The 17,114-nt window shown below is 37.8% G+C and overlaps 1 protein-coding gene across 1 annotated transcript in view; it reads left to right on the forward strand.

The window, feature by feature from the left end:
* bltp3a (bridge-like lipid transfer protein family member 3A) overlaps nucleotides 1-17,114 on the forward strand; it is a 30,502-nt gene that overhangs the window by 1,758 nt on the left and 11,630 nt on the right. Inside the window, exons 2-12 of the mRNA XM_016236643.1 lie at nucleotides 5,013-5,175; nucleotides 5,303-5,341; nucleotides 6,651-6,742; nucleotides 7,187-7,376; nucleotides 11,529-11,669; nucleotides 13,630-13,800; nucleotides 14,135-14,315; nucleotides 14,736-14,963; nucleotides 15,347-15,354; nucleotides 15,987-16,128; nucleotides 16,279-16,472. Coding sequence (XP_016092129.1) covers nucleotides 5,013-5,175; nucleotides 5,303-5,341; nucleotides 6,651-6,742; nucleotides 7,187-7,376; nucleotides 11,529-11,669; nucleotides 13,630-13,800; nucleotides 14,135-14,315; nucleotides 14,736-14,963; nucleotides 15,347-15,354; nucleotides 15,987-16,128; nucleotides 16,279-16,472 — 1,549 coding nt within the window. The remainder of the gene's footprint in view (nucleotides 1-5,012; nucleotides 5,176-5,302; nucleotides 5,342-6,650; nucleotides 6,743-7,186; nucleotides 7,377-11,528; nucleotides 11,670-13,629; nucleotides 13,801-14,134; nucleotides 14,316-14,735; nucleotides 14,964-15,346; nucleotides 15,355-15,986; nucleotides 16,129-16,278; nucleotides 16,473-17,114) is intronic.

The following is a 17,114-nucleotide window of genomic DNA, read 5'->3' on the forward strand; positions in this document are numbered from 1 at the left end:
ACATTAGATGGCGCTTAATGAAAAACAGAAATACCCCGGTACACATCGAATCCTATTTGATCTGCAATTCCTCTCCATAACAACTCCCTCTTATCGAGATTTTTGTAGTCGCTGTCACGTTTGTCATAAAGCCCTTTGTGTTCAGACACCAATGAGACCAGCAGCTCTACATTCATCTTGCCTCGATACATCTTCTTGGTCTACTTACTTCCTCTTCGTCGTTAGGTATCAAGGTGTGCTCGGCAAGACCGCTTTGTGCTTGAGCGCCACCAAGTCGTGTTTTACTGTAACTTCAGCAGCTCCAGACACGTGAACAAAAGCGCCAATCTCATTGGTCGGCCAGTTTTTAACGCAGCGCGTCAAACCAAAAAAACGAGCCAGAGGCGTTTTTTTTAAAAATGACGCTTTTACGCCTCGCGTTTTGCACACTCACATTGGCGCCCTTTGTTTAGTCACTAGTCGTTAAATGTCGGCGATAATCGCGCGCGAAATTCGTCCTGGTGTGAACAAGCCTTAACACTGGTTCAGCGCAGTTTTTCCTTGCGCTTTGAACTTTGAACCCTGGTTAACAAGCAGATAGCGCAGCGAGTTCGTCCAGCGCTGTCAGAATACATGCAATTCAGCAGCTCCAGACACGTGAACAAAAGCGCCAATCTCATTGGTCGGCCAGTTTTTAACGCAGCGCGTCAAACCAAAAAAACGAGCCAGAGGCGTTTTTTTAAAAATTATGCTTTTACGCCTCGCGTTTTGCACACTCACATTGGCGCCCTTTGTTTAGTCACTAGTCGTTAAATGTCGGCGATAATCGCGCGCGAAATTCGTCCTGGTGTGAACAAGCCTTAACACTGGTTCAGCGCAGTTTTTCCTCGCGCTTTGAACTTTGAACCCTGGTTAACAAGCAGATAGCGCAGCGAGTTCGTCCAGCGCTGTCAGAATACATGCAATTTGTGCGTGTATTAGAAAACATGATGTTCTGCAGTTTATTTACTAATTAAGGCCATTGCGCAATTTCAATCATCATACAGTAACCAGCAACAATCACCCCTTCCTCTTCTCATCGAAGACATGCGCTGCAGCACTAAACAGTCTCTCGCTGTCGGTGCTTGTAATGATTTTTGTGTCTTTCTCGGACCGTTTAAATGCTTCCACACAGCTGACGTGTGTGCATAATGAGTGCGCGCCTCTCACACCGTGTCTACACCGGACGCGAGCGGCGTGACAAAATACTATAGAACCCATTATAATCAGTGATGCTGTCTACACTGGATGCGGCGCGACACGACAAATCCCCGACAGAAAACTGCTGCCGCGTTCTATCTATGACGTATTGACACAAATTTCAAATGATTTTCAACGATCGCTTTGTCGCGTCCAGTGTAGACAGACCTTTTGGCGACCGGTGTAGATACGGTGTCGCTCTATGCTGGTTGCTTTTTGATAGCGACACGTCATTGTTCGGTACAGTTTATTCTGTCTTTTCAGAGCTTTTTTTGCTATTTTCGGCCGAATAATTTCGGTTGCCGAACATTCGGTGCATCCCTATTAAAATCACATACATTTTTGGTGTTGTGTGTGTGAAATAATAACATTAAACTTCACTGTTTCACCTGATTTTGTTTTCGCTTTTAATAGGGTGATTTTTTGTTGTTGTTGTTCTTCTTTTTATTTATTTATTTATTTAGTTAATTTTGTTTTAATTAGGGTCAATCTGACTCTGACCATAATGATCACACCCAGATTTTAAACATAATACAAGGGCTAGAGACCAGAATATCAGAAGACCTTTAGCATTGTGTTGGTGAGTTTTGACCAGGCAAGCACCACTTACATTTTTTTCACTTACATTTACAGTTTAGTCAGTTACAGTTTTGCTTCTTCATCTGCTAAGTGACACGGATATCCAGGACGATCCCGCTGGAGTAACCTGGGGTTAAGTGCTGTAGTCATATGATAGCTCGTGGCTCTCTCCATCTGGGGATTGAACCAGCAACCTTCTGCTCATCAGGCTGTAGAGAGAGACACCATAAACTCAGGCGAGACGTTTTGGGGCTTTTAATGCATGCCAGTCAGTTTTGAGGCCTTGAAATGCATTATTTTAAGCGGTTACTTACTCCTCCCGGAAAACAGAATATAATACTGATGACTCATCTTGCACTTAGGGGCGTATGCTAATTATCGTCCAATCAGATCTCTCTAGAATGAGAACACCCTTCCCCAACCACCTGCAACTGACCAGAAAATTACGGTTCCAGATTGTGTCATAAATTAAAGGTTATTGACTATTAAAAAAAGACAAGCCCTTTAATGTGTCTGACCTATAGGAAATGAAAGAAGGAAGATTGCACTCATCAAACCATTTCCAGGGGTTTTTAACCATTACAGCCCATTTATGTGGCAGTCTGTCCTTTTAAAAGACTGGGCTTTTTTTGTCATCTAGTTTGCGTTTTCTGGGAAGGAAGCTTTTAGGGCAGCATGATAAATCGAAATGGAATCGAGATCGCGATTCAATAGAAGCTGCGATTGTCATGCGTATCTTTCAGTGAAGCACGGTTCTGTGATCAGCAGTAAATCTCCATCCGAAGACCAGAGGGAGCGCTCTCGTGCTGAAACTCCAAATACGCCTCGCAGAAGAAACCCAGAAAATGCCTATCGATTATTTCGATTATTTGCACAGCCCTATTCCAAACCTGTATAACATAATTCTGTGGAACACAAAAGAATGTTTTATTTTTGGGTCAACTATCGCTTTAAGTTATTTCAGAGCTAATATGTAAATATGATGAGCATATACATATGTTTATATACATATCTTTATGAATATTTCAAAAGGATGACTTTTTGTTTTGCTATGTCACCCAGCCCTACTTTGAAGTGTCTAAACCACTCAGAAGAATAGAGAAAGAGAAAGGCAAAGAGCGAGAAGTGGTCATCGTAGAGTAAAGAGCAGTGTGAACATTCTTCAGAGCTTCTTCTTTTGTGTTCCACTGAAGAAAGAAAATCGCACAGGATTCATTAAAGCATCCCAGAGTATCACAGCCATGTAGTTCCACATATAAAGTTAATCGCATGATGTTGAAACGTGACTAAAGTGCTGCGGTAATACTGTATGGCAGTGTTTTCCCTCTCACTGGTCTTCTGAAGGCTGGGTTAATCTTTGAAGTCTTTGAACAGATGGAGATTTCCCATTCAGATGCATGAAACACTGCAGTCGCTTGAAGCGGCCACTCTGAGCTTTGTATTTATAGTGAATGTGCTGGTTTTATCTCATGAAGTGTAAAGGCAGGCAGTGAATATTAGATGTGCTCTGTGTGCTTGTGTCTGTGATCCCTGCAGGTTTTTAGGGCAGGGGTTAGAAACACTCCCATGGGCTTAAAGCAGTCTTACTGCAGGCCTGGTGTAATCTTATTACCCGCTGTTAGTCAATGACCGTCTTTGTGATGGGGCTTTCAGCTCAGACCTTATTACCTAAATATATAGCAGTGTCAAAAGTGAATGAAGGGAATGAGAAGGACAACCGAGAGAGTTCAAGGAATATGAGTCTTATGTGTTCCCGTGACTTAAAAGCTTGTCGCTCATTGGTTGTTGAGTTTTGTCCTCGAACACTGAAAAAAAAAAATGACATGACACTTTTATTTTTCAGATCGGTTTATTTATCAGTAAACACATTAAATATGGAATGAATATGAACCTTGACTTGAATATGATAAGCATGTTTTTAATTGTATTAAAATGTGTATATTTTTGAGGGGGTAATAAAAATATCAAGTTCATACATTTGCTCTAATATAACGATGAATAAATCCTCATTACATATTAAAATTATGGAATAGAAAACCTTTAGTTTAGCATAATCTTTTTATTTGTTTATTTATTTTAGATTTTAGCAGACATGCTTATTAAAGGGGTCATATGATGCTATTTAAATTTTTCCTTTCTCTTTGGAGTGTTACAAGCTCTTGGTGCATAAAGAAGATCTGTAAAGTTGCAAAGACTAAAGTCTCAAATCCAAAGAGATATTCTTTATAAAAGTTAAGAGTCAGCCACGCCTATCTAAAACGGCTCGTTCTAACACCCCCCCACATGTCTACGTCACTATGTGGGAAGATTTGCATAACACCGCCCAAATGTTACCACCAAGAAAGAAGGCGTAACTTTTATTCTCGCTGTAGTATTGTTGTTGCCGCTGCCATGTCGTGAAGACACTGTGTTTTGTTGTGAAAGCGAAACTACTTCGTTTATACAGTATGTGGAAAATAATGTGTTTTTTTAACCTTAAACCACATAAACACATTTCATTACACCAAATAATGTTCTTTTTAGCAACATCATATGACCCCTTTAATATATGAAATAAGTTTATCGATTGTGTCTCTTAAGATCTCTTAAACTAAAGGGTAGATTAAACCGTAAAATGTAATGTGGTGCAACTCCCCTAAAATGTAATGATATTTCAGTAAGTTAATTATTGATTACAATTATAAAAATAAATAAACATAATTAAATGCCTTTTAAAAAAATGTATTCCTAAACAATTAAGATGAGTGCTCTAGCTGTATGTAAGGTGCAAATATTAATATTTTTTTACTTGATGGTTACACCACATGACATTTTTGGAGTCATCATAACTGGTGTAAAAGTTTTTCAAAACCATTTGAAACTGACATGAATACAAAGAATATTTGGTAACATTAAGGTGTCCTTGTTACACACGTTACATGTACTTACTATTATAATAACAATTAATTATGCATAATTACATGCAAGTCAAACCCAAATCCTAACCCTAACCATATAGTAAGTACATGTAGATAATTCATATTACACAGTACTTATATGTATAATTACACTAACAAGGACACCTTAAAATAAAGTGCAACCAAATATTTCTCTAATAACTTGACACATGCCCCCCACAGTTCCCTAGTTTTACCCCTTTTCTTTATCATGGATACTTTTTGACTCATAACCTTTAAACCATCCAACCAATAAGTGTATGCGTTTGTCTTGTGTAGGTTCACTAAGAACCTCTCCCCGGATAAGATCAACCTGAGCACGCTGAGAGGAGAGGGTCAGCTGTCCAACCTGGAGCTGGACGAGGAGGTCCTGCAGAACATGCTGGATCTGCCCACCTGGCTGGCTGTCACTCGAGTCTACTGCAACAAGGCTGCTATACGGGTATACGAGAGCCTGGAGGAATTATTATTATCATGCTAAAGAGCTAATAGGAAATTATCACAAAGATATTGAAACAAATTCAGTGTTATTTAAGTGTGTGTGTGTGTGTGTGTGTTTTCTCTGTCAGATACAATGGACAAAGTTGAAGACCAGTCCCATATGTTTGGTAAGAATCTCCCTATCAATGTGTTTCCCCTCTTGCATAATTTTTCTTCTCTCGGTCACATTCTGTCATCCCCCTGTTTATCACATGATCTCCTGTCTTTTTTCACTTCTGCAAAAGTACCCTTGTATCAGTATTGTGCTTTTCACTCAAATGCTACCGCGTCTGATAAGGTGGGTCCAACAGTGACTGCAGTCTTTTTCAGTGGCCTGGTATACAGACCATTTCTCCTTAGTTTTAGAATTGAAACATAAGCAAAATCATAACAGTTGATTTAAAGCAAAAATATATGCAAATATAAAAATATAGGGGAATAAATGAACTACTCTTGTAATCCATTGCAAACGATAAGGTTGAATAATTCTGGGTCTTTTTTAACCCTCATAAATGCATTCAGGTCTATTTTAAACTGGAGGAGATGTACAGAAAGAATTGAAAAAGAAATGTGTGCAAAACCACATTATGCCAATGTTATTTTTTTGCTAAATATATTATATTTTATATAATATATATATATATTTTTAAATTAAATGTAGTTTTCAAGATTTTTTAAAAAGATACAACTATTAAAAATAAAGTTTCAAAACCTTCTCTGTTCGTGTCTATTTTGACCCGGGTATTAAGTGAGGCTTAAACATGATCTTATGCAAACATTACTTACATGAGTTACAGTAGATTTTTCTAAAGTATATTTAGCCTTTTCCCCCCTGTATTTTACACATGCACTACATTTTATGGATAAACATGAAAATGCACGCCTATTGATGAACAATTGCAGCATGGAAAATTGATCAACATTTTTGTCTTAAATTTAAAGTGTTCTTATAAAATGATGTCTTCAAATATACATTCTCATGATGACTTTTTGCATGTCAGTGGTTCTTCTGTAGATCATGTAAAATTTCCAAGAATTTCTTCATTTAAAAATAATTTCTAATGAAAAGTTGGTAAACGTAGTGATAACATTCAAAACTTTGAGATGAGAAATTATTAATCAGATACAATAGTTTTGTTGTTTTATGTGCTTGTGTTCTACTGAATTCAAAATTTGTATGCAGATTTTGAGTGCATTATGATGGTTAATGCTCTACCATTACAACATCCCATATTAACTAACATTATATTGTTAACTAGTTAAAGTTATCTAGATTCCTAAAACATGCTGCTCTGGAGATTGCTGGTAGATTCATATTTCCATATTCCAGAGATAATTCGTGGCTTGAGCATAGTTCATCATAAAGTAGTGACTGACAGCATCCGAAGGTCTGACCTACTGAATTCGGCCTGAACTCTGTTTCCTGTCCTTCTGCAGTTCCTGGATAAAGTAGAAGTTGAAATGAGGACCTGTGAGGAGCCCCGGCCCCCAAACGGCCCCTCTCCGATTGCCATTACTCCAGGCCAAAGGTCAGAATGATCTGCAGCTTTCCTTTTAGTAAACCAGATCCACAGTGGTTTTACCTCCCTACGATGTCCTCTCCATCATGCACATTGACATTCTGATTCATTAGTGCTACTCGCTAAGTCAAGCATCAAGACTGTTATTTGTTCAAACCTACAATGCAGAGTAAAGCATATCGCACCATTTGTGCTACAAACAAATGGTGACCATAAATGAGTAATATTAAATATTTTTAAATATTAAAATATTTGTATTTTTATATTTTCAGTTTACATTTGAATTTTATTATTTTTTTATTTATGTTTTCATTCATCTTCGAATTAGAAATGTTTCCAAGGCCAAATTTCTCATTTTAAGTTCACAATAGCAACACTGGATTGAAGGTCAGATCCAGTTCTTCATTAGAGTCGGTGTAATGCATGTTTGCGGTCTGTTTCTTGTCTCTACAGTGAGTATGGCTTTGCTGAGAAGGTCGTGGAGGGAATGTCTGTGATCATCAACTCCATCACGATTAAAGTTCAGGCCCGAGCGTTTCACGCCTCCTTTGAGCTCTGGCAGCTCCAGGGCTGCAGCCTCAATCCCAAATGGCAGAAGAGCGACCTGCGCTACACGCGCATTACACATCCGAAGAGAGGAGAGGTACAGTACAGAGATACACCGCAGTACCTGTTTTGAAAGTAAAAGCAGGTATATGCTAGGGTTGTGACGGTGAGGAAATTTTCCCACCGGTTAATCGACGAGTGACAACACCGGTAATACCGGTATCACCCTTGGGGGGTGTTAGTTCGTTTGAGTTACCCTCTTTCTTCGCTTTCAAATGGCTTGTAAAATTGCCATGCAAATTTTACTTTCACTTTCAACTACCGCAATTCGGCGTCAAGCAATTGTTCGTTTGAGTTTTCCCTCTTTTCCTCGGATTTCTTGGCTTTCAAATAGCTTGAAAAAGCGCCGTGCGCGTTTTACTTTCACTTTCAAATTTGGGGCAATTCAGTGTTGATTCAATTCAAGCAACAACAAGGTCAAACTCAGAACTTTTATTAACAAAACGAATAAAAATACACCATATAGGCCTAATAAAATAACAAATTACTTGGGCTACACAACGTTTGAATGGGTATATAAAACTGAAAATCAGCAAACACTGTGGAACCAAATAAATAAGAAACATAGAACGTTTATTAGCAAAACGAATAAGAACGCTTGGAGGCACGGCATATACACCTTGATGTCAAATAAAATAAATAGAATACACAAAGTTTAAATAAAGTAATCCGCAAACACTGTGGAACCAAATAAATAAGAAACATAGAACGTTTATTAGCAAAACGAATAAGAACGCTTGGAGGCACGGCATATACACCTTGATGTCAAATAAAATAAATAGAATACACAAAGTTTAAATAAAGTAATCCGCAAACACTGTGGAACCAAATAAATAAGAAACATAGAACGTTTATTAGCAAAACGAATAAGAACGCTTGGAGGCACGGCATATACACCTTGATGTCAAATAAAATAAATAGAATACACAAAGTTTAAATAAAGTAATCCGCAAACACTGTGGAACCAAATAAATAAGAAACGAATGTTTAAAAATGCTTCCAGTCAATAGGCTTTTCAAAATAAAAAATATTGCCAAACAGGCGCCTTTGCATTTCCTTTCTAAAAAATCTAAACGACGGTGGGGGGGCGGGCGGTGCCGCGGTAGGCAAATGACGTAACCGGTGTTGCGGCTTAACACCGGTATAACCGAAAACACCGTCTATCGCAGCAAGCCTAGTATACGCTTCAATGCTCTTCATGATGGGTCGCCCTGGAACTTGACACATGCTGGCAGAAGCTACATTTAGATTGAAGAAGTGCAAAAATGTCTTTGCCAGGTTTTTGTGGCATTACAAAACCCAGGGCGAAACACCTTTCAGTATTAACTGTCCGTTTGTTCATTTTAAAGAGCAAGTGAATCATTATGGAGAAAAATAGCAATGGTTACATAATCCGAAAGGGGACAAAAGCAGCACTGTCATAGTGCAGAGATCAACAGCTGTCAGATCAAAGCCTTTTTGCACATCACTTCTCCTCCTCTTGTTCCTCTTTCGCTTGCTTTTCTTCATTCAGAGAAGCACATGCTCATGAAAAAAGTCCCTTCTTAATTTCTTTTCCAGACTGCCATTAAATAATGAAATCAGGCCAATCATTTTGATATATGAAGAGAGTATTCAGGTTGCCAGATCTTCTGAACCAGCCCATCCAGTAATGCAGTTAGATGTACGCTGGACGTTACACCTGAAGATGCCCTCTCATGGTCTGAGCTCTGCTTCTGCTCGCTCAGGGCCAGATGAAGTCCGTGTGTGTTTCAGCAGTCAACATGAAATCAAACTGATACAGATTCCTTTTATACACATTTCTAGTATTTTTATCACCTACTGTTTATGCTGCACAATACATATAAAATAAAGGTTTATTAATAATAATAATAATAATCAAAAATCAAAATTGCCATTTGGCTGCAATTACCAATTCACTCATTTCACCAGATTTGAAATGAGAAGCATTTATAAACCTGTTGCCAACAAACGAGAAAGCTTTAAGGACTCCCTGTGGTTTTCCTGCAAGATAAAAGCTTGAAGATTTCAGGAAATAAAATAGAGACATGTTATAAAATAGAGAAGATGTTAATATTAGTATTGTAAGTTTACATTTGTAATATAAAATCAAATGATTATTAGTCTTTTATCAAATGGTCCTTTTTATTTTACAGTACAAAAGTATTATTATAATTCGTTTTTTATCTTTATAATAATCTCAAAAATCGAAATAATAATTTGTTTTTTAGTCATTCGGAATAAGTCAACAACAGTAAAATCAACAACAACATGGACACCCAAGTTGTGAGTTTTTCCTGAATCATTAATAATCATACAACATAAAAAACAATTCACTATTTAACTATTACATTTTTTCCCAGTGCAGATGCACTCTACTACAAAATCACCCCAATCGTTCAGAATGATTGATATTCCAAAATCATTTAGAGAAAATCGGTTTATTTTTTTTCCATATCCTAATAAATATTGCAGAAAATCAAAATATGACATTGTCCTTTTTCTTCTAAACATCTTGCAGCCCCACTGCTGTTGTAAGTAATGCATCCTTTCTTAAATCTTGCAAATAGACTAATTTAATGACAGTTAACATATAAATGCAAGATTATTACAATAGTAGAAAATAAAGATGAATTTGAAAAGCAAAGCGGTTTTATTTTGAAGAAAGCCCATTCAGTTGCCATCTTAGTAATTCCTCCGAGTAGCTATTTCCAATCTTAAAAGTCAATGTGGCAGGACTCAAATCTTAATGATAATCACCAAGCTTGCATTTACATGACATATAATGTCAACAATAAGATCTGACAGTAATGTTATCATAAACTTTGATTGTATTGCTGAAATCAGGCTAGAAAAAGATCCGGGGCCCGTTCTTCGTACGTCGCTAACTCAGTTAGCTGGATTTGATTGTTGACGATTTGGCTTGATCTTGGATTGGTTGGTTCTTCGAAGCTCATCCCGGAGTTGCTGTCATTGCAACAGGTCCGTAAGCTTAAACCTGCTCGGGAGATTGCATCTTTTTAAGCAGAATTGATACTTAAAATCTGTCCCAGCCGCCGCTACTTTATTACAAAAGTACCCTACTAATCCAGAGACAATAATTTAAAATAATAATCATTAAAAAATGTATTTAAAGATAATATAATAATGCTGTGTAGTCTTTAATACCACAGACACAGCCAGTTTTACTCACTGAAAGATTTATTCGTCATAAAAGTATTACTTCATAATTGTATTTGAGTCTTACACGCATGCTACACAGATAATGTAGAGTCGTGCATTCATTTGAGTGCTGACAGATATTATGAGAGTGGCTTGATGGAGCGCAGGAGATGCAGATAACATGATCTTGACCCTTAAGAAACTTTAAATAATGCTGTCACGTAACAAATTACTAATTCATCAACAACAGGTGCGCTCGAAGAACCGAATTAGCCAGATCCTGATTAGCGCGGTGATATAATCTTGAATGTGACATTTCATCTCGGATATAATAAGTGACGTACGAAGAACGGGCCCCAGGGGTCCGTTCTTCGTACGTGGATTACTCTGTTATCTGGATTTTTTTGACATGATCCAGGATTGTTAGATTCTCCGAAGCTCATCCCAGAGTTGCTGTCATAGCGACAGGTCCGTTAGCTCAAACCTGCTCGAGAGCGGGCTTATGTCACGTAAACAGGAATAGATTGCATCTTATCTTGCAAGCAGATATGAGCAGACTTAAAAGTCTGTCTTAGCCACTGCTGCTGTTTTTTACAAGAGTACCCTATTGAACCTGGGGCAATAATCATTTGAAATAATACTAATCATTTAAAAGTTAATTTGAATATAATATTGTATGCTCTTTTTTGATTATATAATGTCATTACATTGCTGATCGTGGTTTCGAGTATCGATACATCTGCCCTTTCCTATGCACACAAGAGCACGCAGTAATCTCAGACAACTTCGTTTGAAGAACCTAATTAGCCAGAGATCAGTTTTCACGATTAGAAGACCTGGCATCTGTCAAATTCTCTGAGATGTATTAAGTGACCCCAGGTGGGTCCAGCTAATGTGCTTAACCAGATGCTGATGCCTTTGCAGATAAGGTAATTGGTTCAAATTGAAAGCCAGGTCTTCATTTGTGTGTTGCTGTTTCTCAGTGAGTGCAGTGTCTCATCCTCATCCTGTCTCTGGTGTCCTGCAGGTCCTCACCTTCAAAGAGATCAACTGGCAGAGTCTGCGCATAGAGGCGGATGCCATAGAGAGTGACGAGCAGGATCTGGGCAGCACGCCACTGCGCCTCATTACCAATCAAGGACGCATACGCATCGCTCTCAAACGCAGGGTACCGTTTTGATAACAACTGGCTGTTCAAACATTTTCTCTCTTCATATCACATTTGTCATAGTCACCTGGGATAATGACCAAACTAGTCCTAGGTTTTTCTCTGATTGTAGAGTTTGCGTGATTTTTCATCTTGCCTGGAAGATATCGGTCTAAATTAGGGCAAAAATCTACTTTTTCACAAATATTTTTGACAGGTTTTGACGTGAGATTGTTTGATAGGGCATCATCTGTTGCATCTGATTGTATTATGTGTTGCTTTGGGATACTGGAACTAAGATCAAATCACCATTTTCATAATCATTAGAATTAGGGCTGGACATTATTGGAAAAAATTCTGACATTGTGATATTTTATTTTTCTGCAATATATATTGCGATTTAAAAAAAAAAAAAGACAGGAATTTTTAACAGATTATTTGAATAGCTCTATTGGCTAAGAATGAATCATTCTAGAATGATTACAGTGATTTAGGGGAGTGCATCTTCATAGAACATAAAAAATAAAATAAGTATAACTAAAAAACTATAACTTATGACTCTTATTTTTAGTGTAAACCATCCTTTTAGGGCTTAACAATTTGGGAAAAACTTGCAAATATGTGGAGTTTACACTTTGGTGTACTAAAAGAACCAACTCATACCTCTTTCAGAAACCATAAAGTAACCAGAGAAAAAAAAAATGTCTTGAGTTATCATAGACCACGTTCTCATTGTTTTATGACCCATTCGTTATTACTATAAAATAATATTAATTTATTATAATTTTTATTCTGATATATTATTGTTATAAACACTGCTCTTGTACGGCTTGTACAATGAAGATCCAAATGCAGCTTTATTAGAGGGTTATCCAGAATCAAGGTCCGAAACAAGCAAAAGATCATAACACAACAAGGGAATTGCTCAGAATTGCAGCAGACACTAACAAGACTTCGCAAAGACACAGGGAAATGCATGGGGTATAAATAGGGAGAGACAAACAGGGTAACAAGTGGGAGGAGCTAATTAAACACCATGGAAACTAACAAGGGGAACCATGGAGACAAACAAGGCAGAGGGGCAAACAGCAGATGAGACCGGGCAAAGAATTGTGGGAAATAGAGTCCAGGATGGAAAGGCAATGGAGTAGGGAGGAGTGCCCTCTGGTGGATGTCCAAGGCTCTCCGTCTGGTGATTGTGACAGTTATTTAATAACAATATTACATAAATTAAAATGTTGAAAAAATTATACTGTAAAATGCAAAAGAGTAAAATACAAAAATAGTATTTATTAAAAATAGTAACAATAATTGTATTGTATACTAATAACTAGCAAAGAGTAACCACTAAGAGTAAATACTAGTGCTGTCAAACGATTAATCGCAATTAATCACATCCAAAACAAGTTTTTGTTTACATAATATATGAGTGTGTACTGTGTATATTTATCATGTGTATATATAAATACAAACTGTAATGCATATATTTAAGAAAAATATGCTACGTTTATATATTAAATATATTTATATATAATATAAATGTATATACATGTAAATATTTTCAAAATATATGCTGTATGTGTGTGCATTTATATATACAAAATAAATAAACACAGTACACTCATATATTATGTAAACAAAAACGCTTATTTTGGATGTGATTAATCGCGATTAATCGTTTGACAGCACTAGTAAATACTAATACTAAACATTGTTTTTCCCTTCACTTGCAAACTTTTGGCTTTAAAAGAAAAACAAAATCAGTAAAATAAAGTTATAATGAGCTACATGCATGTTAATGACCACAATGCCGCTTCACTTTGAAACATGCCGTGCATATATTTAATGAAATCGCAGCATTCACGGTAATTGCACTAATCAATATCGCGATTTCAGTTTTATTTCAATATGTCGTGCAGCCCTAATCAGAATGAAATCATGTGTATTCTGTGCTGACGTTTCTTCCCCTTCCTAATGTCAGGTGAAGGACTGTAATGTCTTGGCCTCTAAGCTGCTGTTTATACTGGATGATCTGCTGTGGGTGCTGACAGACTCTCAGCTCAAGGCCATCATCCACTACGCCAAGTCTCTGAGTGAAGCCATGGAGAAGTCCTGCCAGCAGAGGAAGAGCATGGCTGCTGAGACACTACAGGTGCCACACTGTGTCCTTTAAATCAGCCTCAAAACTGTTATAAAGACAGATTAATGATCCATTAGATGCTCTTCTTATCAGCACTTTGTGTTTTACGATCAAAGATGAAAACGAAACCTTATCACCTTACGCTGCAGCTGGCTCGGACTTCATGACTGGTTTTAGTGTGGATTTTGAACACAATTGTAATTACAAAACAGCTCAGCAAAGTAAATGTAATGTAAAGTCCTCTATAATACATGAAATCCCAAGTCTACTCAAACACAGCCGCTCCCTGTGAATGACTCAGCCAGTGCTTGAGTGTTTATTTATGTCTTCTTGTATTGTGCACCAGACTGCGCCTCCCTCTCCTGGGATCCACTCTCTGTGGACTGAACCTCCTCCACCCGAAGCGGTCGGGACCCCGGGCACACTGGCCCAGTATTTTGACCTCCACGATGTCAAGGAATCATCCTACCACACTTTCATCTCGCGACTCGACCTGCATATCTGCAACGACAGCTCTTCAGATTCCGGTAGTGACTTTTCATCACCGTTACCACCAAGAGACATTAAAAGTCATCGAAAATTTACATTTGCAAAAAATTGAATTGTCATTTACTCACCCTCATGTCATTCCAAACCCATACTACTTTCTTCTTCTGTGGAAGACAAAAAGAGACGTTTAACAGAATGTTCAAGCTGCTCTTTTCCAAACAATGAAAGTCAGTGGGGCTGTTAATGTGAGAAACGGGATGACTCTGAACCACTTTTGACTTTCTTTAGTGATGCATTTTTTGCCTTTTTATGGAAAAGAGCAGTTTGGACATATAAATACATATTGTCTTTAGTGTACTTTGAAAGACAGAAACTCATGCAGGTTTGGAACCACATGAATTTTTGAATGAACTGAACTAACTGATGGCTCACCCATGTGATTTCTCCTGTACACATAGATGAAGCTCCACCTCCGGGGATGCAGGGTGCGATGCAGCTGACCTTCCGGAAGCTGGGCTGTGATTATTACCCATTTCACAGGCCAGGTGACTCTACTGCCGTTCATATGAGATTCAAATTAAACCTGCTTTACTGCTTTACGCTTCAGAGGTTTTCATTGTACTTTTCAGTCTCAGACTTTGAGGTCATACCATACAAAATCAGTACCATTCAAAATTCACACTACCGTTCATAAGTGTGTGGTCGGTGAGATTTTTTAAAAAAGCTTTTGAAAGAAGTCTCTTATGCTGATCAAGGCTGCATTTATGTGATCAAATTTACAGTAAAATTGTGAAATATTATCACAAGTTAAAATTACTGTTTTCTGTGTGTGTATATATATTGTAAAATAATGTATTCCTGTGATGTAAAGCTGAATTTTCAGCATGTCCCATATGTGGATAATGTGTAATTTGAACAACACTTTAGCTGTCTACAGCAAACCTTTTATTGTAAAAATCTGTAATTATTTTCTTCTGTTGTGCATACACAGACTGCTAAAAGAGGATGTACATGTTTTGTATTTGTTTTTGCTCTTTTACCACAAGCTTGTATACTCATGCTTTTAAAGTGATACAAGTCAGTTCCGTCCAAAATTAGACTTGCCTTTCAAATGAAATCTGCTAATGTCATCCCTTTTTCATCACAAGAATAAAGCAGCATGTGATGTGTTGCTGATGTTATGCTTTGGTTATCAAATTAAGAGCAGAAATGGGAAGTTCAAGGCCACGATGAACGTTTTGATGAGTTTCTTTGAGAGAAATTGGACACGTTACACATGAATGTATCTGAGATTCTTTACAAACATTTTCTGAATTAGTGTAACGTGTCCAATTTCTCTCAGTCATGGTACTGGCGTTTACAGTCATCTCAGTAGCTCAAAAGAGACACAAGTGTGTACTCTTAAAGCTACAGTTCTCAAAGTTATCCAGTGTGGATTTTTTTTCTCATTTTGTCTCTCATAGTTGAGGTATACCTATGATGAAAATTACAGGCCTCTCTCATCTTTTTAAGTGGGAGAACTTGCACAATTGGTGGCTGACTAAATACTTTTTTTCCCCACTGTAAGTCCCAGATCTTAGTCAACTTTACTTACTTCAACTTGCCCGTCAACGACAGTCTTCTACAGATCAAGTTGAAAAGCTAAAGTCAAAAGATATACAGTATAAATAAAACGCTGCCGTTATTAAAACCCCAATCTGTTGCTATAGGTGTCCACTGGAGGCCGTCACAGCAAGAGAACACAGTCTCTCCTCTCCTGCAACCGCAAATCCTTACATCTCCCAGACAACACTCCTGCAATTCACCTTCAGTTCACTGAATACTACTTCCCTGATAACCCTGGACTTCCTGGTGTGTTAGCTATGATTTGTCATTTTCATTGATCACTATGATTAATGCATAGCATTCATATTTAAAAACTCACATTCTTGTTGTGGGAAAGAGTTTAATTTATCTAAGTCTAATTTTAGTTTTCCTCCCACTGGCCCTTTCTCTCTCTAGTACCCTGCTCTAATCTTTATGCCCAGCTGAATGGTCTACAGCTGTATCTGGATGCTCCAAGTGTCTTGTGGATGACTCTGTTCTCACGGGGTCTACACAAGACGCTAGATCAGGTCAAAGCCTTCTACCACCTCCAGGACAGCAGCAAGATGGACGAACACATCGATATCCGCCTGGATGCAACACAGCTGAAGGTAATCCAGCAGATCTGATGTGCTTTGAAGGGAGGGTTTTGTAAAAGGAAATATAGATATAGAAGCTTTTGGTGCTTTTTTCCCTTTTCTTTATCATAGACATTCCTATTTTTCATTGAACCTTAAAGTTGGTTCATTAAAGGGGTCATATGATGTTGCTAAAAAAGAACATTATTTTATGTATCTGGTGTAATGAAATGTGTTTATGCAGTTTAAGGTTTAAAAAACGCATTATTTTCCACATACTGTGCATTATTGTTTCTCCTCTATGCCCCGCCTTTCTGAAACACGTCGATTTTTACAAAGCTCATCGTTCTGAAAAGCGAGGTGTGCTCTGATTGGCCAGCTATCCAGTGCGTTGTGATTGGCCGAATACCTCAAGTGTGTGACGGAAATTTTACGCCCCTACCATACTGTGATGCAGTGTCCGGCCGGAGCAACGAGACAAAAACATTAAAACCCATTATAAACGAGGCATTTGTTGCATCCAGTAGGGACATAATTACAGATTATAATGACTTATACTGTCGTTTTACACGTTGCACCGTGCTGCGTAAACATAAAACCATGTCTGCATTTGTGATCGAAGAAATGACAAACAACAAGCACTACTCTACACTGCTCAAAACTCGCGTTTGAATC

Source organism: Sinocyclocheilus grahami, unplaced genomic scaffold (genome assembly GCF_001515645.1).
Source record: "Sinocyclocheilus grahami isolate Dianchi unplaced genomic scaffold, SAMN03320097.WGS_v1.1 scaffold494.1, whole genome shotgun sequence".
NCBI classification, from domain to species: Eukaryota; Metazoa; Chordata; class Actinopteri; order Cypriniformes; family Cyprinidae; genus Sinocyclocheilus; species Sinocyclocheilus grahami.